General features: G+C 37.0%; 1 protein-coding gene and 1 pseudogene across 1 annotated transcript in view; both read left to right on the forward strand.

Moving 5' to 3' along the window:
- SEL1L2 (SEL1L2 adaptor subunit of SYVN1 ubiquitin ligase) overlaps positions 1–22,449 on the forward strand; it is a 136,004-nt gene that overhangs the window by 27,028 nt on the left and 86,527 nt on the right. Inside the window, exon 3 of the mRNA XM_028112980.1 lies at positions 14,592–14,760. Within this exon, the coding sequence (XP_027968781.1) occupies positions 14,592–14,760 (169 nt within the window). The remainder of the gene's footprint in view (positions 1–14,591; positions 14,761–22,449) is intronic.
- Positions 18,097–18,654, forward strand: LOC114216369 (divergent paired-related homeobox pseudogene; annotated as a pseudogene).

Raw genomic sequence — 22,449 nt, forward strand, 5'->3', positions numbered from 1 at the left:
CTCAGCACTGAAGAGTTTCACCAGAGTTCCAAGAGTGCTAGGTTCCACTCTGTATTTCAACTAGACAGACACATTCTTTTTGTTTTTGAGATAAATATCTTGTTCCAGGAGATAGATGTTTTTCACATATTTTGGTACCTTAATTTATGTCATTATATTCATAATTCATATTCATAATCATGTCTTACAGTTATGTGATAATTTAGTCTTTATGAAATCCCTTTGCATCATTTTATTCCTCCCAACATTTCTGTAAAGGATGTCAACTGGTTATTTAAATGGCTAGTTACTATCCCCAATTTACAAAGTAGAATAACTAAGCCCATTCAGATTTAAAAGATCTTCGTATTACAAATTTCATTCATTCAACACAATGCCTACCATGTACCAAATACAGTTACTAGAATTTGGAATTTCCAAAAGTTCTGATTTTTTTTTTAGCTTTGTGAAGTCTCTGTTTGATATTGCTTAAATTGATTTCATGAGCTTCTGAAGGGTAAGAAAGTATCTTTGTTGCTGTTGTTGTTATATAAATGAAGGCTTTTTGTAATAGGCTAGCAGTGTTTCAAATGGTGGAGCTTCTACTGGTCTTTCAATTTCCTCAGTTGTCTGATGGTGGACTTTACTGTGATGGCAGAAGTGGTGGTATAGATCCAGGTATCACCAGCTTCCATTTTCCTGCAGGAACAATAGTGCCAGATCCCCATATCTCATCTGTTCATCTTGGTTTTGCCACAAGAAGGAGCAAATGTACTTGCTGTGCTGGCTTATTTCCATTTTCTTCACCATTCTCCTAAGGGAGGCCACCATAATGGGTCTCATATTTACCAATAATTTCAACATTCTTGGTGTATTTAGCCATGTCCCTGCAAACTAGCTCCAAGCCCAGAGAAGCAAGAAAGTATCTTTTAATCTTTTCTAATGCAATGCTTTGCATGCAGTATGTACAATAAGGGTTTACAGATTTAATTCAACGTGCTATTACCATCTCCCCAAGACTTTGGTTATAAAATGGTGGTTTCTCCATCCCCTGGACCCTTACTTTCTTTCTAATCACCTCTCTTGGGGTCCTACTTCTCCAAATGTTACCTTTACCTTCACTGTAACTGAAATCTAGTTTTCTCCTGAGAACTTCCCCTGCAGCCCTCTCAAGCATTTTCTCCCACTACACAATCATGTTGGTCCTAGTTGGGGTGGTGGGTATCCTTCCCTTTCCTTATTGCTACATTTTCATTAGGAGAATAATAGGAGATGAGGATGGAGAAGTGGCTTGTGGCCTTTCTCTCCAGATCTCAGAGATTTCAGTATCCATGAATTCGAGCTTCTCAGTCCCATTATTTAGATTTTTTATTTTTTTTTTTTTTTTGCTCCAGTAACTACATACACCCTCTCTCTACTCCCATGGTCATAATCTGGACTATGTCTTTTCCAAATTAAAAGTTTAAGCTTCCAAGTCTCTGAAGACCACCTGGAGCTTTCTAAGTTACTCCATCAATGCTTCAGTCCCACCAGGACCTCAAATCCATGTGCCCCTTTCACTGCTCATCATTCACATCCTCATATTCCTTCTTAGTTCGCTGAGAGTTGATGGCTACACTACAGGAGCACAGTTCCTTTCTCAAAACCTTGGGAACAAATGTGTTTCAGAATTCAAGGGGTTTTGTTTGTTTAATTGTGGTAAAATATACATAAAATAACTATTTTAAGTATACAGTTGATTAGTGTTAGTACACCTTAGTACACGTATTGTACAATCAATCTCCAGAACTCTTTCATCTTGTAACACTGAAACTCTATACCCACAAGACAAGTGTCCACTTCTCTCCTCCCAGTCCCTGGCAACCACCATTCTAGTTTCTATTCTGATTTTTTTTTTTTAAGAGAGACACAGCAAGAGAGGGAACACAGCAAAGGGAGTGGGAGAGGAAGAAGCAGCCTCTCCACAGAGCAGGGAGCCCAATGTGGGACTCGATCCCAGGACTCTGGGATCATGACCTGAGCCGAAGGCAGACGCTTAACAACTGAGCCACCCAGGCACCCCTCTGTTCTATGATTTGACTACTTTAAGCATCTCATATAAGTAGAATCATGCAGTATTTGTCTTTTTGTGACTGGCTTATTTCACTTAGCTTAACGTCCTAAAGGTTCATCCTCATGTAGCATGTGTCAGAATTTCCTTCCTTTTTAAGGCTGAATAATTTTCTATTGTATGTATATGCCACATTTTGTTTATACATTTATCCATGATGGACACTGGGTTGCTTACAACTTTTGGCTATTGTGAATAATGCTGCTATGAACATGGGTGTACAAATATCTTGATATCCTGCTTTCAGTTCTTTTGGGTATAAGTGCCCAAGAGTCTAATTTCTCCACATCATCACCAACATTTGTGATTTTTCTATGTTGCTGGGTTGGTGGGTGTTTTTTATATTAACCATCCTAGTGGGTGTGAGGTGGTATCTCATTGTGGTTTTGATTTACATTTCCCTCATGGCTAGTGATGTTGAGCATATTTTCATGTGCTTATTGGTCATTTATATCTTCTTTGGGGAAAAGTCTATTCAAGTCCTTTGCCCATTTTTTTTTATTTTTATTTTTTGAGATAGAGAGAGAGCATGTGTACATGCATGCACAAGGGTGAGGAGGGGCTGAGAGAGAGGGAGAGAATCTTAAACAGGCTCCATGCCCAACACAGAGCCATCACAGGACTAGATCTCACAACCCTGAGATCATGACCTGAGCCAAAATCAAGAGCCACACAACGTACCCCTTTAAATAGAATCATTTGACTTTTTATTGTTGAATTGTAAGAGTTCTTTATATATTCTAGATATTGACCACTTATAAGATACATAATTTGCCGACATTTTCTCCCTTCCGTGTTGCTTTTTCATTCTCTTGATAATGCCCTTGGATGCAATGAAGCTTTAAATTTTGATGTGGCCCAGTTTATCTATTTGTACTTTTTTGCCTATGCTTTTGGTATCATATCCAAGAAATCATCACCAAATGCAATATCATAAAGCTTTTCTCTATGTTCTCTTCTAGGAGTTTTTATATTTTCAGGTCTTACATTTAGGTCTTTAACCCATTTTGAGTAAACTTTTGTATATAGTATACTTTATTCTTTTGTATGTGGATATCCAATTTTCCCAGTCAAATTTGTTGAAAAGACTGTCCTTTCCCTTCACTGAATGGTCTTGGCACTGTTGTTGAAGATCATTTGACCATATATGAAGGTTTACTGCCTAGCTCTCTGTTCTGTTTCACATCTGTCTTTATTCCATTATACACTGTCTTAATTACTATAGCTTTGTAAAAATTTTTGATATTAGGAAATGTTAGACCTACAACATTGTTTTTATCTCTCCAGATTGTTGTGGCTAGTCAGAGTCCCTCAGATTCCGAATGAATTTTGGAGGAATTCTTCCATTTCTGAAGAAAAAAAATGCCACTGGGATTTTGATAGGGATTGTACTGAATCTGTAATCACTTTGGGTACTATTAACATTTTAAAAATATTGAATCTTTCACTTCGTGAACACATGATGTCTTTCTATTTATTTTTATCTTCTTTAATTTCTCTTAGCAAACTTACGTAGTTTTCAGTGTTTGTCTTATGCCTCCTTGGTAAGTTTATTTCTAAGTGCTTTATTTTTTTTATGCTGTTTTGAATGGAATTGCTTCCTTAATTTTCTTTTAGGCTTGTTCATTGTTAGTATATAGAAATGCAACTGATTTTTGTGTGTGGATACTGTATCTTGCAACTTTGCTAAATTTATTAGTTCTAAAATTTTTTGTGGAATCTTAGAGTTTTCTACATATAAGATCATGTCATCTGTAAGCAGAGATAATTTTATTTTTCCTTTCCAAGTTAGATGTCTTTTACTTCTTTTTCTTGCCTAATTGCTCTGGGCTAGGACTTCTAGTACTATGTTGAATAGCAATGGTGGAGTGACATCCTTGCCTTGTTCCTAATATTAGAGGCAAAGCTTTCAGTCTTTCACTGTTAAGAATGTGGTTAGCTGTGGTTTTTTTACATATGGTTTTTGTTATGTTGAGGTAGTTGCTATCTATTCCTAGTTTGTGAGTGATTTGATCATGAAAAGGTATTGAATTTTGTCAAATGCTTTTTCTACATTAATTGAGATGATCATGTGGGGGTTTTCCCCCTTCGGTCTGTTAATGCTGTTATTACATTGATCAGTTTTTTATGTTGAAACATCCTTGCATTCCAGGAATAATTCCTACTTGGTCATACTGTATAATCCTTTAATGTACTCTTGAATTCTATTTGCTAGTATTTTGTTGAAGATTTTTACATCAATATTCATCAGGAATATTGGTCTGTAGTTTTCTTGTAGTGTCCTTGTCTTGCTTTGGTATCAGGGTAATGCTGGCTTCATAGAATGAGTTGGGAAATGTCTTCTCCTCTTCAATTTATTGGAAGACTTTGAGGCAGAATTCAGGGTTGCCTTTTTTAACTGTGGAAATATACTACTACACACACAGACATACATGTCATATAGGACACAGACCTACATATCATATATTATAGGATACCTCCAGCTGAGACTGGGGAAATACATTGTTTTCAAGCATATTATTATTTATGCAGCAAAACATGAATATTCACATTAAATGGGGTTAATAAAGAACATAAATAACTTCACATCAGGGCCAGACAGGTTTTCCTACTAACTGAATTTGAGCACCAAACTACTGAAAAATCTTCAGGTTTTCAGATTTTTTTGGATTTGGGAATTGCAGATAAGGGTTTGAGGGTCATGTAAGATCACTGCCTCATATAGATCTTCCATTTAATTACTCCTCTTGCACTCCATCCAGTTTAGTGGTGAAACCTCAACCCTGACTGAGTACAGTTCTCCACTATTCAGTCCCTGCACCCGAGTAGCTGAAATGTGGCTGGAAATAAACACAACCAGTCTCATTTTAATTTCATGATCACAAGCCTCAATTAGGCCTTCAGTGTTTCTCTGCAAACCTGAATATCTCCCTAGTCAAATTTATTATCCCCCAACTCTAAGGCTTCTGTTTCATATTTTCTCCTGTCTTCCTTAAATCCAGCACATCTATCCCTCACTCTTCACTGATGACTTTGCTATTTTTCTTTTTCTCATTGAAAAAATAGTCTAAAGACTGATTTTACATCCCGCTCATCCACTGTATCAATCTCCCAACATCTATAACCACGTACACTGCCTCAACTCAAGACACGAATTGCCTAAATGTGGCTTAGACATCTCTACTGGGATATCTAAAAGGCTTCTGACACTCAACATGTTGACTATTGACCTCTTGGTTTTCCTCAACCCCAAACCTGTTCCTCCCTGGTGTCTTTCATACCAGCAAATGGCTCCTTCATCCACCAGATGCTAAAAGTCACTTTCTACTTCTTTCATACCCAACACCCCAACTATCTTGGTCTTTAAAATACATCCTGAATCCAACCACTTAACTACTCTACCACCAAACACCAACATCACCCGTTTAGACTGCGTTGGACTACTGTGGTAGTGAACTCCCTGGTTCTGACTACATTCTTACCCTACTGTAGTCTGTTCACCTCAAATTATGTGTTCCATTATACATAGAACAAAGCCAAACTCTTCATCCTGTCCTTCAGGACCTTGCATGACCTGTTCTTTGCTCTTTATCTGAGCTCTAACCACTCTCCCCATTACTCACTCCATTCCAGCCATCTTGGCCTCCATAATATGTTTAGAATCTCAAGTATATTCCTACCTTAGGGTCTGCTCTTCCCTCTGCCTGGGATGATCTGTCAGGTAATCAGGTGGCTCATTGCCCCCAGTACATACTTTATTCAGATATGTACTCCTATGTTTCTCCCTCAAAAAACAATACAAAAGAATTTTTAAAAAAAACTTTTCTTAATCGTCTTTCTAAAATAGCATACTTCATCACTTTCTAAATATTTTTTATCACATATCATTATGTATTTATATAATTGTTCATATTTAACTTCCCTCTGGATATTCAGCTCCATGAATACAGGCTGTTTATTTTTTGTTCACTTCTATATCTCAGAGCCTTAGGATCTCTAAAATATAGTAAGTGCTTGATAAATATTTATAAATGACAGAATATCATTGTTTAGCAATATTTGTATCAGATACAGAACAGAAACTATTTGTCAGTAACTTTAGTGAAATTTATGAGAAAAAAAGTACTGAAATTAGTGACAATAAACAGTTTTCTAGGGTTTCCTTTTGATTTTAATAATCTATATATAACCTTACCATGAATACTTAATATGGCTATGGGTTTAAATATAATTTTGTGCTCCTTGCATTTTTAAAAATGCAGGGTATAAGTATTTCAGTATGTATCAGTTCTTAATGTTCTCTTAATTTCAGAAAGCTACCCTTATAATGCATTTATCAATTATCAGAAGTGTTATGCTAGCACTATATTATTAGTATCAGTAATGCTGTTTTATTTTCCCCTTTTACTTTATACTTTACCATTTTCCTATATTTCGAAAATCATCCTTGGATAGCTGTGGACTATTGTCATTTGGTGACTTTAGAAGGTAGATACACAAATACACAATAAAATAATGAGCACTGTCTTTTCCAAGAAAAAGAAATGTTTTCACTGATGAATGAATTATTTCCTCTAAGAGACAACTATTCTTTTAACTTAGGGGTGGCTATTGCCACATTTGCTTTTTTTTATTTAAAAAATATTAAAATTTTTATTTTTTTTTTAATTTTATTTATTTAATTGACAGAGAGAGAGAGAGAGAGAGGGACAGCGAGAGAGGGAACACAAGCAGGGGGAGTGGGAGAGGAGAAGCAGGCTTCCCGCCGAGCAGGGAGCCCGATGCGGGGCTCGATCCCAGGACCCTGGGATCATGACCTGAGCCGAAGGCAGTCGCTTAACCGACTGAGCCACCCAGGCGCCCCAATATTAAAATTTTTAATTTTTAAAAAAAAAATTTTTTAAATTTAGGCATATTAGGAAAAAGTATTCTAAGATTGTTTTTTATTCTTAACTGAAAATACTTTAGGCAAAATGAAAAACACTAAGACCATCACTAAAAATATCTTTGCTTCAATATAAGCATCTCATAAATAGCATCTTACTTTAGGGAAGAAAAACTACTAAAACAGTGAGATTTGCAACTTCAAAAGTGACAGTCTCTTTTTTCCAAATATATATACATTTATTTAAGACAAACTAGAAAGCTTGAATAACCCGATATACCTTAAATACCTGATTAAAACCATAATTTAGGGATGCCTGGATGGCTCAGTCAGTTAAGTGTCTGCCTTTGGCTCAGGTCATAATCTCAGGGTCCTGGGCTAGAGTCCCACATGGGACTCCTTGCTCAGCAGGGAGCCTGCTTCTCCCTCTGCCTGCCATTTCCCCCTGCTTGTGCTCTCTCTCTCTGACAAATAAATAAAGAAAATCTTAAAAATAAATAAATAAAACCATAATTCCAGACAACATCAGTGTGAATCTTTGCTATATGTGTAGATATTTTCACTATCTGATGAGTGATATAAATGTTTGTACAATTTTATTTGTGTATTTTAATTCCACTTTAATTTGGCTGACTACCTTCTTTGCTATGACCTAGGGCAAGGGTTCCCAAACTTTAGCATATATCAGAATCACCTGAAGGACTTGTTAAAACACGTGTTGCTGGGCTTCACCCTCAGAGTTTCTGATTCTGTAGACCTTGAGTGGGGCTGATAATTTGCATTTGTGACTCCCATGTGATGCTGGTGTTGCCATTTCCAGAGACCATACTCTTGAGAACCGATGACCTAAGAAAACTCTTTTCTTTTTTTCCACTTCCTCCTGGCTTTCTCCATAACTTGGCTTTTCTCTGATAATGCCTAGAGCCCTAATGTTCATACTCTTTGGAAATAGAGTGACCTAAACATAGGATATGGAATCCACATCTATATATAGTGGAGAAAATGGAAATTCAGTTCCTCCATCTTGCCAAACCAAAGACAGCAGCCTGTGTTGCTGTCTCTTCTACAACCCTGTAGCACCCCATTCATTCACCTAGACAAGGGCCACTAATGAGGAGGTGCTGAGCTACTCTCGGTTTGCCATTCCTATTGTCCCATATGTCCTCACATGCTTTCTTACCTTCCATGTGCTCTTTTTCCAGAGAAGTTTTTCAGCAGAATTTAGGGTATTACACAATGCCAAGGAACAGTGGCTATTTTGGGGCATGTGAGCCAGGAAAGAAAAAGGGACATAGATAGTTAAAGGAAAGCAAGAAAGCCTTTGTTGAGTCCTAGGGAAAGTAAGTCACTGACAGGCAAAGAATCCTTACCCACCAGTCCTTCTTTAATTTCTCACCTCTCTCTCTTTTGCAAGGAATGATACTCACTTCTCATTCCATAGCAAACATAGCTCACACCTTACTCCTCTTAGACAAAAAAAAAAAAAAAAAATTTTGTTTTTCATAGACAGTCACACAGTTTGGAGACATTACCACATATAGTTATGTGTCTGGGTGGGGTGAGACTGATTTCCTCCTCCAAAATTCACCCTTGCTTCCCATTCTTCTTCATCCTTGTAACTGGAATCTCGTCAAAAGACAAGAAGTTATCTTTGACTTTGTCCTTTCTCTTACCCTACTTCCGATCCATATCCAACCCCCAGCTGCACTACCTCCAAAACATATCCTAAGTTTGCCCAAGTAGTTTATCTCCATTACTTCTGCACTTCAAATTTCATCATCCCTCTCCTGGTTGACGACAGTAGTCTCTGAACCATTCTTCTTGGTCCCACTCTTAATTCTGTGCAATCTGCTCCTCACTTCTCAGCCAGAATGTTCTTTCTTTCTTTCTAAAATATAAATCAGAGTATGTTGCCTAAAACACTCTGGTATCTTCCTCTTATCTTTTGAATAAAATACTCCATCCCATATCCCTATATGATGTGACCCCCTACTTCTTTCTCTGTCTTCCTCTTTTACAATTCTTCCCTTAACTCATATTCATTCAGCTACTTGGGCCTTATTCCTAGAGCATACAAGTTTGTTCCCACTTTAGAACTTTGGTACTTACTGTTCCCTCTGCCTGAAATGCTCTGCCGCCTAACTATACAGAACTGCTTTCTTGTCATTAAATTCTTGGCTCCAAAGTCACCTCTTCGGTGAGGCTTTTCTTGGGCATCCAATCTAAATGAGCTATGCACCAACCCCTCCTCATCCTACATTTCACTCTTTACATCTCCTTGTTTTAATCTCTTCATAGCATGTATTGACACCTGATACTAACTTGTTCACTTATTTATTTATTGGTTATTGCCTTCTCACAGACGAATGGAAGTTCCATAAGATCAGACAGATTCCTCTCTATCTTCCAGTTCCTAGTGAATGCCCAGCATAAATGTTTTGAATGAATGAATCACTGATTCTTTTAGCCTTAAAGAACAGGTTGGTTCATTACTTGATTATTTCATACCTGCTGCCTCTCAAAAATTATTTGAGGAGGCTGTTAAAGTCCCATTAACACTAGTCATATTGTTGTTATTGAAAATTTGGGGGCTAACTTACATTCAGCATCAAAAGCATCTCTGGCAGCAGTAGGGTCCTAGGATATGCTAAAATTGTTGTTTACTGTCCTTAAGTGAAATAGTCCAGAAAATATATATCATAAAAATATGGTCTGCTAATGAAAAGATGTTTAGATATTCTGCTTATCCCAGGCTGAAACATCCTACCTCACTGATGAACAGAGAAATTAAATAGCCAAAATACCTAGGACCTAGTAGTTTAGAATCTGAAACAGAAATATAGTAACATTTATTTACATAGGGTACATATATAGTCAATATAATAATAATAATAATAGCTAATATTTATGGATTGTTTGCTATACACAGGGTTTTCACACGTATTAACTTAAATGATCCTCACAACAATCCAGTGATATAGGCAATATTATTACCCCATTTTACATTTACATTTACTATTTATGTTTATTGTAAACTGAGTCACAGAGGGGTTAATTAACTTACCCACAGTTAGACATAGTTAATTAGTGGTGAACAGAAAATAAGAAGGAAATGTAAATGAAACTTTTAAAATCTATAACATTTATTTTGGAATATGAGTAATTATGGTGAACAATTTTGAATAAGTTGTCTGTTGATATGTTAACAAGTAATCAAAATATTTGAAAAGTAAACTTGTGGGGCGCCTGGGTGGCTCAGTCAGTTAAGCGGCTGCCTTCAGCTCAGGTCATGGTCCCAGGGTCCTGGGATCGAGCCCCACGTCGGGCTCCCTGCTCAGCAGAGAGCCTGCTTCTCCCACTCCCTCTGCCTGCTGCTCGGCCTACTTGTGCTCTCTCTCTATCTCTCTGTCAAATAAATAAAAACCTGAAAAAAAATTTTTTAAGTAAACTTGTGTTTTGTTTTAAGAATAAAGCTTATTAATTACCATCCAAACAAAACAATGTAAAAAACCTTAAGTCAAACCTCAAGCCTTAGCAGACAGCTTACATTTTTAAACAGGAAGCTATTAAAAAATGTTCTGCACTCCAGTACTGTTGTTGCGTGTTTGTTTTTGCTTTCAGGCAAAGTACCATTAGACTAGGTCCTACTTTGGAAATGGCTGTAGCCACAAAAAGCATGATCTAGCCACAGATAAGATTAAATGTACAGTAAGATAAATTCAAACCTTCTTTTCTCCAAGCCCACAGATAGTTTAGTTTCCCTTAGAAGAGGATGCTTCTACCTTTCCTGTGCTTTAAGAAAACAGGGGATTTCCCCCAAATAAAGAAATCCACACATTTATTAGGATCCCCTTTACTCAAGACATTCTACTTGAGATGAGAACTATACAAAAAAGTTTCTAAAGCATCTATAATTAATTGAGCAGATAAAACGTGAACTGTATGCTATGGAATGATCTCAGCTGCAGAGACCATAGAGCAGTGAGCTACTGCTAACCAAGAAGGGAAGACACCATAAGGTCAGAGGGAAGGGAGATCACTGTGGGAGAGTGAAATGGGAGGGCTTTGGGGAGAAGGAATTTGAGGTAGGCCTGGGAACAGGAGTGATATTTGGGATAATAGGAAAGAGGGATCAATTAAAACTGAATAAGCAAGGACGAGGAAGTAGGAAAGAAGCCCTTCTATTTGGGGAATAGGAGGTAGAAGAGTTTGACTGTAGTGGATGTCTGTGTAGGTGTGGGAGTAGTAAGAAGTAAGGGTACTATGACATTTTTAGGCTAGACTGTGAAGAATATTAGATTCTGTCCACTTGACTTTGATTTTATCCTGTTGTCACTGAGAACTGAGTGTTTCTGAGTTGGGCAGTGATATGTTCAAACAGATGCTTAAGAAAAACTCATCCAGCCATGAATCTTTAGGAGACAGGGAAGCAAAGAGGCAAGAGGGCTAGGTAAGGCATTATTGGAACATCATGTCACTCTGCTGGAGAGCTATGGTTAATCTTTAATGGCCCTTAGGAGTTTAAAAACACTTCCAAAGCACATACTTTAAACTTAGAGTTTAGAAACATACTTCCATTGGGTTTGCTGTTTGAAACTAAAATATACATTATAAATCCTTCAACAGAAAATCCTGCCAGTAATACCTCTGAAATACATTCAGAAACCAACCACTATCACCACTTCCCCCTATCATCTTCTTACTTCACAGCCACCATCAACTCTCACCCAGTTTATTTCAGGAACCTCTCTTTTCCCACCCTTTCTCCAACATATAGCAGCCGGGTGATCCTTTTGAAATTTAAGTCAGTCAATATCACTCTTCTACTCAGAACCAAGAGTCTCTCCTTCACACAGAACACAGTTCAGAATCCTGATGCCAGCCTCAGAGCTGCTTCTGCCTTATTTACTACTCTCCCTACCCCATTCTGCTGCAGCTGCACCATCTCACTTTCACACCAGTGTGCTTCTAACTCAGGGCCTTTGCTTTTACTGTTCTCTCTGCCAGAAGTCTCTTTCCTATGGTATTTGCAGGACTAACTCCTCCTTACCCACATAGGGGTCTATTCAAATGTTATCAGAGACCTTGTCCCTAACCATCCTGTACCAAATAAGACCAACTTTTATCAATTCCCTCCCTACTCTTAAAAACAAAAACAAAACAAAACAAAAACCCTGCTTTTATCAGTTGATTAGTTGATTATTATCTTCCCCACCAGAACATCAGCTTTTTGAGTGCAGAGAATTTTTTTGTTGTTGTTGTTTATGGCTATCTCCCCAGTTCTCAGAACAGCAGGGTTTTGTTTTGTTTTGTTCTGTTGCGTTATGTTTCCATTCTCCCCATGCATTTGGGTGAGGCCATGTGACAGTTTCAGCCAATGGAAAATGTATGCCACCCTGTGCCACTTCCAGGTCTGGCTTATTAAAGAAAAGAAAAAGAAGCAAACCAAATGAAACAAAACAAAACCCCATTCTGCACATGATCTTCTATGCTCTTTCCCTTTCTGTCTGCTAGATGCAAATGCTCAGGGATACCTTGGAATCCACATGCTGAAGCTTGGCATAGCCTCTGCTTGCCTGAGTCTCTGAATGACAGCACAGAGCAGAGCTGCCACTGACTTGAACACCCATCTGTTGATTTTGAGCCATTATACACAGGGTCTGTCTGTTAACATGCAATATTGGTCACATTTTTACACTTTAAAAAAAATTCATTGCTTGTGTGAAGTTCAAATTTAACTGGGCATTTTGTATTTTTAATTGCTTAATCTGGCCACCCTTCAATAAGAAGAATCACATTTAAAATCCTTACATATCCACACAGAAACTTGTACATGAATGTCCATTATTCATAATAGCCAAACGTTGGAAACAGCTCCAATGTCCATCAGCAGACAAATGCATGAACAAAATGTAGTATATCCATGTAAGGAATATCATTTGGCCATACTACAACATGGATCAACCTGGAAAATGTTATGCTAAGTGAAAGAAGTCAGTCACAAAAACCCATATACTATACCATATACTAGATGATTTCATTCATGTGAAAATCCAGAAGAGGGGAATCCATTGAGACAAAGCATAGATTAGTGGTTGTTGAAGCTGGGGTAGGGAGAATGGGAGAATAAGGAGGCTACTAACTAAAGGACTCATGGTTTCTTCTCAAGGTGATAAAAATGTTCTAAAATTGACTGGAGCTAGTCCCACACTTCTGTGAATAGTCTAAAAACCACTGAGCTGTATACTTTAAATGTACAATTATACATGTATAATTATAGTATGTGAATTATATCTCAATAAAGCTGGTTTAGTGTTTGTTTATTTGTTTGTTTTTTAAAGATTTTATTTATTTATTTGGCAGAGAGAGACACAGCGAGAGAGGGAACACAAGCAGGGGGAGTGGGAGAGGGAGAAGCAGGCTCCCCGCTGAGCAGGGAGCCCGACGCGGGGCTCAATCCCATGACCCCGGGATCATGACCGGAGCCGAAGGCACACGCCTAACAACTGAGCCACCCAGGCGCCCCCGGTTTTTTTTTTTTTTTTTTTAAAGTCCTTATGTGACTTCATGTCCCTGCATGCTCTAACCTCTGGGCCACACCGTTCTGATGCCTTTGCTACTACTGAGGAAAGCATTTTAAGCATTCCAGAAAGTGCTCTTGAAAAGAGGGAGTTTAAATTGTGATACTGTATAAAAAAGCAAACAAATAAAAACCTTTACTCTTCTTGGAAGTAGTGGTTGACAAATAAAAGAATTTTTTCAGTCTCTAAATATAATTTTCCCTGAAAAAGTATATATGTAAATCATGAATATGTATCTCCATAAAGCTTTTCAATTTTCTCTCTTAAAATCTTCATTATTTTCTACTACTCAAAAACAATCCTTCCAAATCCCTTTCCTTAGTTAAAATAGATTAATTATATAACTTCTAGAAAGTACTTTGGGAAACATTTTTTTACATTTTTCTCCATACAGTCAAGATTTTCTATACTATCCACCCATTATAAATTTGTTGTGATGTGTAAGGAATACCAACATCTTCTTTTTTTTTTTAACTCACACAATTGGTATTACCATGACAACTTACCAGAAGGGTAAAATTGGTTAAATTCTCCTACTATTTTATTTTATTTATAACATTTAGTTTTTAATGTGTGGCTCTGCAGTTCAGATGAAAATGCGATAGGTTTAAAAGGCTTTTATCATAAAATATTTGAATTCTTAAAGTGAAGTAAGTCATCTATCATTTGGATTTAAAAAAAGCAGCAATTAGAGTGATTGCATTAAATAGTATTTTTAACATGAACATATAAAATTTTCATGTTCTTTTTTTTTTTATTTTTCATGTTCTTGTTTCATTTTGAAAAGTTACCCATGAGGGGCGCCTGGGTGGCTCAGTCGTTAAGCGTCTGCCTTGGGTTCAGGTTATGGTCCTAGGGTCCTGGGATCAAGCCCCTGCTCCACAGGAAGCCTGCCTCTCCCTCTCCCACTTCCCCTGCTTGTGTTCCCTCTCTCGCTGTCTCTCTCTCTCTCTGTAAAATAAATAAATAAAATCTTTTAAAGAAAGAAAAAGAATGGTTACCCATGAAAAAATGAGCAAAAATCTTTTTTTTGTAGGTATCAGCGAATGAACTCAAACAATTTTTATCACACATATTGGAACGAAGAAAACTGATTAAAGTGATCTATCAAAGAGAAAATGCCTTAGGAAAAAAGAAGATTCAACGTAAATTAAGAATAAAAGGAATTCAAAATAAAGATCTCTCGAAAAGAAATAAAAATCATTGTGAGTAGGGGCATCTGGGTGGCTCAGTCGGTTAAGTGTCCGACTCTTGGTTTCGGCTCAGATCATGATCTTGGGGTCCTGGGATCAAGCCCCAGGTCAGGCTCAACATGGAGTCTACCTGAGAATTCTCTGCCCCTCTCTCCACACTCTCTTTCCCTCTCTCTCTCAAATAAATAAATAAGTAAATCTCTAAAAAATTGTTGTAAGTAGAATTCCCTCTACCATGTAAATTAAAAATGACTTCATGTAATCTAAAATAAAATTTTAGAGCTACTTTCTGAGAAGTCTTAGAATATAGTCATAAATATTCATACACACAAAAGCTTTAAATTTTTCAGCTTCTTTTAGATTCAGATTTTGTTCTGATGGTAATAAGCAAGGTTGATAATTAGGACTCCTGGATAAAAAAAAAAGTCTCCAAAATTATGTGGATAAAACATTTATCAGTTATTCTGCTAATAGGAACACTCAGACTTTAAACAAAACCAAAATTAATATAGTGTCCTTTTTTTTTCTAGTCTAGCAATCTAAATCTCTCCCTAGTAAAGACATAGCCAGTTAATTGATAGATTTCTCTGGATGCAAGAAGGGTCTAGAAAATATAAACAATGTTTCCATAGCTACTATGTACAGGAGTTAACTGACCCTCAATTATAAAATTTAGGAATCATTTCTAGCATTTAAGTCTGTTTCATGAAAGCTTTCTCTTTTGTAACAGGTTATGTATGAATTGCTATTTTATTAACATCTTATTTAAGAGAGGGAAACTTCTTTGGCAGAGAAAAATTAAGGATATCAGTTTTTAATGGCATTATAAAAATATGTACATATCTTAAATTTATTTTAAATCTAAATCATATACATTGAAACATTCATTTGACCAGTTTTTGACATAGAAATATGACTTGCCTTTTATTTAGCTTTGGTCTACTGATTGGCATTTGTAGTATAAACCACACTCAAATGCATCATCCATGATCTCCCATCTCAAATTTTTAATGAAACAAGGAACTAAAGACACTTATGGAACAATCTGTGAGCAGAATCCTTCCAAATATTTGCAGACTTTTTCCTCAGTCATTTATAGATGCTTCACCTACAATTAAAGTGGATAACTTTTAATGGCTCTCCTTTATCAAGTTTTCTCACTGTTTTTCAATAACGTTATATAGAAACACATTTTCTTTTTGCACTTAGGTGTAATCAGTTTACATGGTTTTTTTTTTTTTTGGTCTATTATTGTCTTTTTTTAATTTTTTAAATTTTTTAAAATTTTGTTTTATTATGTTATGTTAGTCACCATTTAAACATCATTAGTTTTTGATGTAGTGTTCCATGATTCATTGCTTGCGTATAACACCCAGCACTGTGAATTGTGTAAGACTGATGAATTACATGTTTTTTAGTTAAATTCCATAGTTATAAACAGTAAAACTGGCACAGATAGGTTTGGGAACCAATACTCCTGATCTTTGGTAAGCATGCAAGGTGGGGGAACAGAAATGTACACATTTACTAAAGAGAATGCCACAGTCTGCAAGCATTCAGTATGCTGTGGACATCAGTAATAAGTTGGATAGAAGAAATGAAAAGTATTGATTAATTTGGCAAGTAAGGTAGGTAGAGATTGTTGAAGGAGCTTCTGCTGTCTAAAAGAGTAAATAAATGAATCACTATATTGTACACCTGAAACTAATATAAAACTGTGTATGTTAATTATACCAGAATTTAAAAAATAAGACAAAAATTAAAAGGGGAAGTAATGCCACCCTTCAAAAAAGTACTCTTTTCCTTATATGGAAGTGGTTATATTACACCTAAGAATAATAAATAAAAAGCTATTTATAATTAAGCATTTTCCCTATTGTTTTAAGTGTTTTACCCAATTTTAAGATAGGTTATATTATCTCTACTTGATAAGATGTGAAACCTGCAGCACAGAGCAATAATTTGCTTAGCATCACAGAAAATAGTAGGAAAACTAGAATTTGAACTCAGATGGTCTGGTGCCAAAGTCCTCTAGCTTTTAGCCATTATGCCATATGCCTCTCACAAAAGTAAGCTAACAATATCAAGAAATTTTAATCTCATGCTTCTCAATATGGCTTTGAGCAAATATGGAACTGTATGGTAAAGATGATGCAATTTCCTGAGGACCAAATTTACCTGAAGGTTTAAAAGGGAAGTAAATAATAGCAAATAGTTGAAAACATCTTTATTTTAGAACTAACAGCTATAATGTATGCAATAGATTTCAAAATTCATATTTTGATATCATACCTAAGACTTCAAAGAAATGCCTTCCTGTTTTCCACACCTCCAGAGAATGTACATGCATTCATCACAGGCTATCTAAATGTCCTAAGGACGTTTAAGAAGCCCTGTCTTATAACAATCATAATATCCATTTCTGAAATTTACATAAATCAGAAAATGTTTCTTTCTGACAGAAGTACATCTAGAAAGGTGATCATGGCTAATAAAGGCAACAGATAGAAATTGAGAACTAAGGGATTCCGGAGGAGAGAGAGGTTAGTTTTGGAGCTGGAAGGACTCTTATTGATTCCAGTTGATAATTTTTTTATGAGAGTCTTGCTTTGATAAAGATTTTTAATTTTTCTAATCTTAATATCTTAAGAGTATTTTCCTCCACATTTATTCCAAAAGACTGCTTCACTGCTTAGTTGAAGAGTTCTAGATATGACATAAAAATATTGATATGTGTGTTAACTTGAAGTATCAGGTAGAGTTCTGACAGGAAGCAAATGGCACATTTAAATTGAGTCATTTGAGACAAGTTTAATAAAGGGTCTATTTCTAAAAGTGTAGACAGGATGTAAGGAAACTGCAAAGTAATCCCCAGGCTAGTAACACCAATGAAGCTAGCAACCCTGGGCCTAAACGGTCACAGGCAGTAGTGGCTACTAGAATGCTGAGAAAGAAACCAGGAGGTATGTTGGAGAGAGCTCTCTAACAGAACTATTACCTCAGGACAAGGGATAAAGCCAGCCTGCAGCAAACCAGATTGGGGAGCCAGGGAATAAATATCCCTACCTCACTCTCTTCCCTTCATACTTCCTACTGGTGCCTTTCAACCAAACTTAATCAGAAGCTGGAGGGGAAGGGAGCCCATTGATGCAGTCCATATGGGTTAGTGTCCCAGGGCATAGAGCAGGATGGAGTGGGTCTAGAAAGGCGAATAAGTGGACATGCAACACACTGGGTTTTCTAGACAAGAGAAATTAGCATGAACTACAAGTATGAGGACTTTTAGTAGCATACAATAGAAGCATAGGTATTAAAAGTAAAATTGCAGTCTTGACACAGGACCAGAGCATGGGGATCCAGCTAGATGGGATGGCAGGCACAGGGGACCTTCCTAAAGGAAAGGATCAGAAACATTCACAAAGGAAACGAACCATGTTCACTGAGAAACAACTGGCAGATTTAGAATTCTTGTTCAGCAAGAACCCATACCCTGCTCCCAGCCTTCAGAAAGAAATGGCCTCGAAACTGGAGATACATCCCACCGTACTGCAGGTTTGGTTCAAGAACCACAGAGCAAAAGTCAAGAAAGCCAAACAACAGCAATTAGCTGGGGTGGAAGTCAAGACCCACTCTTCCAAGAGACACATGGATGCCGCTCCAGGAGCCCCCGATGGTGCCTACCCTGCTTCCCTAGTTTATACAGATCACCCCATACCTTCCTTCCAACTCAGCATATGCTCCAATTTTAAGGCTCTCTCAGACCATCCTTCTGGCCACAAAATAGTCCATTTCGGCTGCTGCCGAGATCCTAACATCTACTCCCTATGTCCCATTACGGAATCCCAAATTCTTTCCACAAGCTTCACTGCTAATTCTTTGGGTTCTTCATCTCCACAAAGAACCTAGTGAGCAAAGCCAGACACAAAAGGTCACCTACTGTAACGATTCTCAATGATTCCAGACAAGAGACAGAATCAGGATCTACGCAACATGGAGGCATTTCAGAAACGGGATTCGTGAAAAAAAAAAAAAAAAAAAGACCCACAAGTGCCCGTGGGGTGGAACTGAGTGGCAAGAGTTGATCAACAAACTATTGCGATGGGGATGTTTCATGTTGTAATTCAGATGGCAGGAACCTGCATGTATAAATTCATCCAAAGACACAGAACTGTAATATTGTATAACATACACCACAAAAAAAAATCATGTGACAGGACGGAAGCATCAGCTAATGCCACTGGCAGTAACCATTTTGCAATATATAAATGTATCAAATCAACACATCATACACCTTACACTTATATCTCAGTAAAGCTGGAGACAACTTTTAAATTATATCTCAATAAATATATACAATGAGAAAAAAAACTAAAATTGCAGAATCTTAGAATTAATTGGGGAAATTTGGAGGTTATCTAGTCTAATTTCTTTCATCAGATATTTAAGGCAGCTCCTAGGTAGATGTCTGTGACTAAGCTCACAATATCATAAAACACAACTTATGACATTATTTAATACATTTATTTCTTATAGAGTTATTAACATTAAACCAGAACCATTTCCTAACAGTGATCTTAGGTGTTAGTCTGTATTAAATTATGGCAGTGGGAGCTGGACAGAACAACCCCTCTGTGGACTCCTCCACTGGAGTTGTTGCCCTCCCTCCCCAAATAGTGAAGCTTGTGCATATTGTTTCTAAGATCCTATTTGTTGTTTTGGGCACCCACTCACAGTGATGATTCTTAACAAGCTTAGAGCAAATTGAAATCTTTTTCTCACCTAAAAGTACTAAGCCAGTGTATCAGTCAGGGTTCAACTGGAAAAAAAGAACCAGTAGGAGATATATATTAAAGGATTTATTACAAGGAATTGGCTGATTTGATTGTGGGAGCTGGCTAGGCAAGTCCGAATCCATAAGGGAGTTTGTCAAGAAGAGCAAGCTGGAACTCTCTGGGAGGAGCTGAATTTTTTCTTCTTCAGGGAAACCCCAGTACCATTCTTAAAACCTTTTAACTGATTAAATCAGGCAAACACAGCTTATCTCCTTCACTTGCTTGTGGGTATTAATCACATCCACAAAATACCCTCACAGCAACAAATAGATTAGTGTTTGATGTAATAATAGGAGTGTAGCCAAGCCAAGTAGACAGATAAAATTGTCCATCATAGCCAAATATCTCCTAATCTGTATGTTTTCATCTAAATTTTTGAATCTAGGTATAAGATTTTACACGTCTATTACATTTCATTGTGTTTACTTTGGACTCTTCCAACCTATCGATTACATCAATTAATTCATCAGTTATCGTCTCCTAGTTTTCTGTCACTCAAAATTTTTATATGCCTTCCAATCTTTTGCTCAGGTTTTTCTTAGAGGAGTTAGCAAGATAGGGCCAAGTTTAGAGCTTAGAGCCAACAATAATCTACCATAAATCTCTAGAATTATATATACCCACTAATCAACCAGGTAAAAATCTATATATGATGAGGTTGAGTATTTGTGGATAGAAGGTAGGCAAACATCCCTTCCTGATCCCCCACCTCCAGCTCCTCAAAGAGACCTGGTGTCAGCTGATTCCAAGTATTCACACATGGAAAGAAATTGCACTGCAGATCCAGGGAGAAGAATTTTGTTATTTTTGCAAGAGTGAAAAGAAAAGAGAATGGGAGAACAAATATGGAGAGAGCAGACATAAGGAGCCAGAAAGATGGTTATTGATTGTGCTAACAAGAAACCAGTAAAACTCCAAAGTTGGGAACCCAACTGATATTTTAAAATCAGTGATGCCTAAGATGACCATTAAAGTTGTTTTTGTTCTTGGAATTAATCATCTTTGCAATTTGCTCTATGAAATTGTTGGTAAAAATCTATATTCGTAATTAATGCTTTTCAAGAGTGAAGATTCTTTTGGGACAACTTGAAGAGCTGTTGGTTTCACTGTGGGTCCATGTGAGACAGTCCAGGAACAGTACCTCTGGAATCAGGAGTTAAGAAATTAGAGAAAGCCATGGAAAAGTAACCTGCTCTAGAGGGAGGGTTTGAACTTTAGAAGCTGTGGAATGAACACATGGTTATCAAGCTGGGTGAAAACCTTGTTCAATTCTACTCTCATTCCATTCCTGTTTCAGCATTTTGCACACAGGATATCATAAAAGATGGAGTATAGGTGTTTTATAAAAGTGCTGTTCCCCAAACTTACTAGTCCTCCAGATAAGAGAAATGGGATTTAACCTCACATTCTCAAAAACCTTTCCTAATTCTTAGTGACCATGTCTCCTTAACTCAAGGCTCACAAACCATGTATAATAATCTATTAGAGAAATCAAAGGGATTAACATCAAACTGTTTCTAGAATATTAATATATTTCTCCATGAAAACAGAGGAACTGTTTACCCAATTTCAGTCCTCTACCACTTGGCCCCCTACCTAGAATTTGTCAAATAATAACCAATAGCATTTGTACTCCCATTACTTCAAGGCAAGATCTGTGCCTGGCATTTTATCTGTCACATACTTAATATGAATCAATATTTGCTGATTAAATATTGATTCATTAAATATTAATATTAACAAATATTGAGTAGAATTCCTTTTGTGTAGAGCTAGGATGTAAAGTCAGGTCTTCTAACTCCAATTTCAGCATTCTCTACAATATACTACACTAGAGGTGCTACAGAAAAATAAGAGAGCCTTACATTTTTAGAGTATATTTGAATATTGTTTTACAGTTGAACACAATGCTTTCACATCCATTCCAGTTTGTTTTTTAATGTCATGTTCATTTTCCCTCAGGGTATCTTATCACTATAACTTCAACAAGTAATTCTAAGTCAGAATTTAGTCTCATAAATTGTTAGCAAGACAAATCAATAATTAATCATACATTGGGAACAATGGAGCATATTCCTGCTGACAACTGGAACACTACCTTCTATGTCCTTCCTGACAGGTCCTTACTGGCATTTTTTTGGGGGGGGAATTAATTATCATTAATTTTGGTGATCAGATCAGATCACTAGATCACTACCGTGTTCTTGGTTGGAGAAGGTTGTCTTGGAATCTTGTTTTAAGCTAGTCTTGCCATTCTTTTTTATCACTTCTAGGGTCTTTGACCAGCTAGGCTAAGTTTATCATATGTATTCCACTTTATTAACTTTTGGAATATATGTGGAGGACACTGTGAAGTGCCATTCATATCCCCTCCCCCCCTTCAATGAGATACTTGACCAATTACTGGAAGTGTAGTTCACAGATAGACTTCAGCAGTGAAGGCGCTGTCTCAGGTGCAAAGAGAGCAACATAGCCCAAAGTTAGGCTTCCTCCCTGGGGCAGCCAACTTCCAATGACTAATCAATTCAGGAACATGAAGTCCTGACCATCTCAGCCTAACTTGGGATGCATTAGAAGAGACACTTTAGCTCCAGAGCACCCAGTGGGGTCAAGGCATCACAACTTCTCCCTCTGCCCAATCCAACTTTTTCCCCAGGGTGCTTCCCAGGGGCACTTCTTAATAAACATTCTGAACTCTTAGAGTTTGCTTATCAGGGAACCCCAACTGCATACCATTTAATACCTTTCCTATTACTGACATTTTTTCTTTAAATCAATACAAGTTTTTTGCAAATGAGTTTGATTTTAAAAGAAAATTACTAAAGATCTCCCATTCTAGCAAAATGGTGGACTAATCCAATATGAAAAT

Source organism: Eumetopias jubatus, unplaced genomic scaffold (assembly GCF_037043125.1).
Source record: "Eumetopias jubatus isolate StellerSeaLion01/CBP00866 unplaced genomic scaffold, mEumJub1_p1.0 scaffold_9, whole genome shotgun sequence".
Taxonomy (NCBI): Eukaryota; Metazoa; Chordata; class Mammalia; order Carnivora; family Otariidae; genus Eumetopias; species Eumetopias jubatus.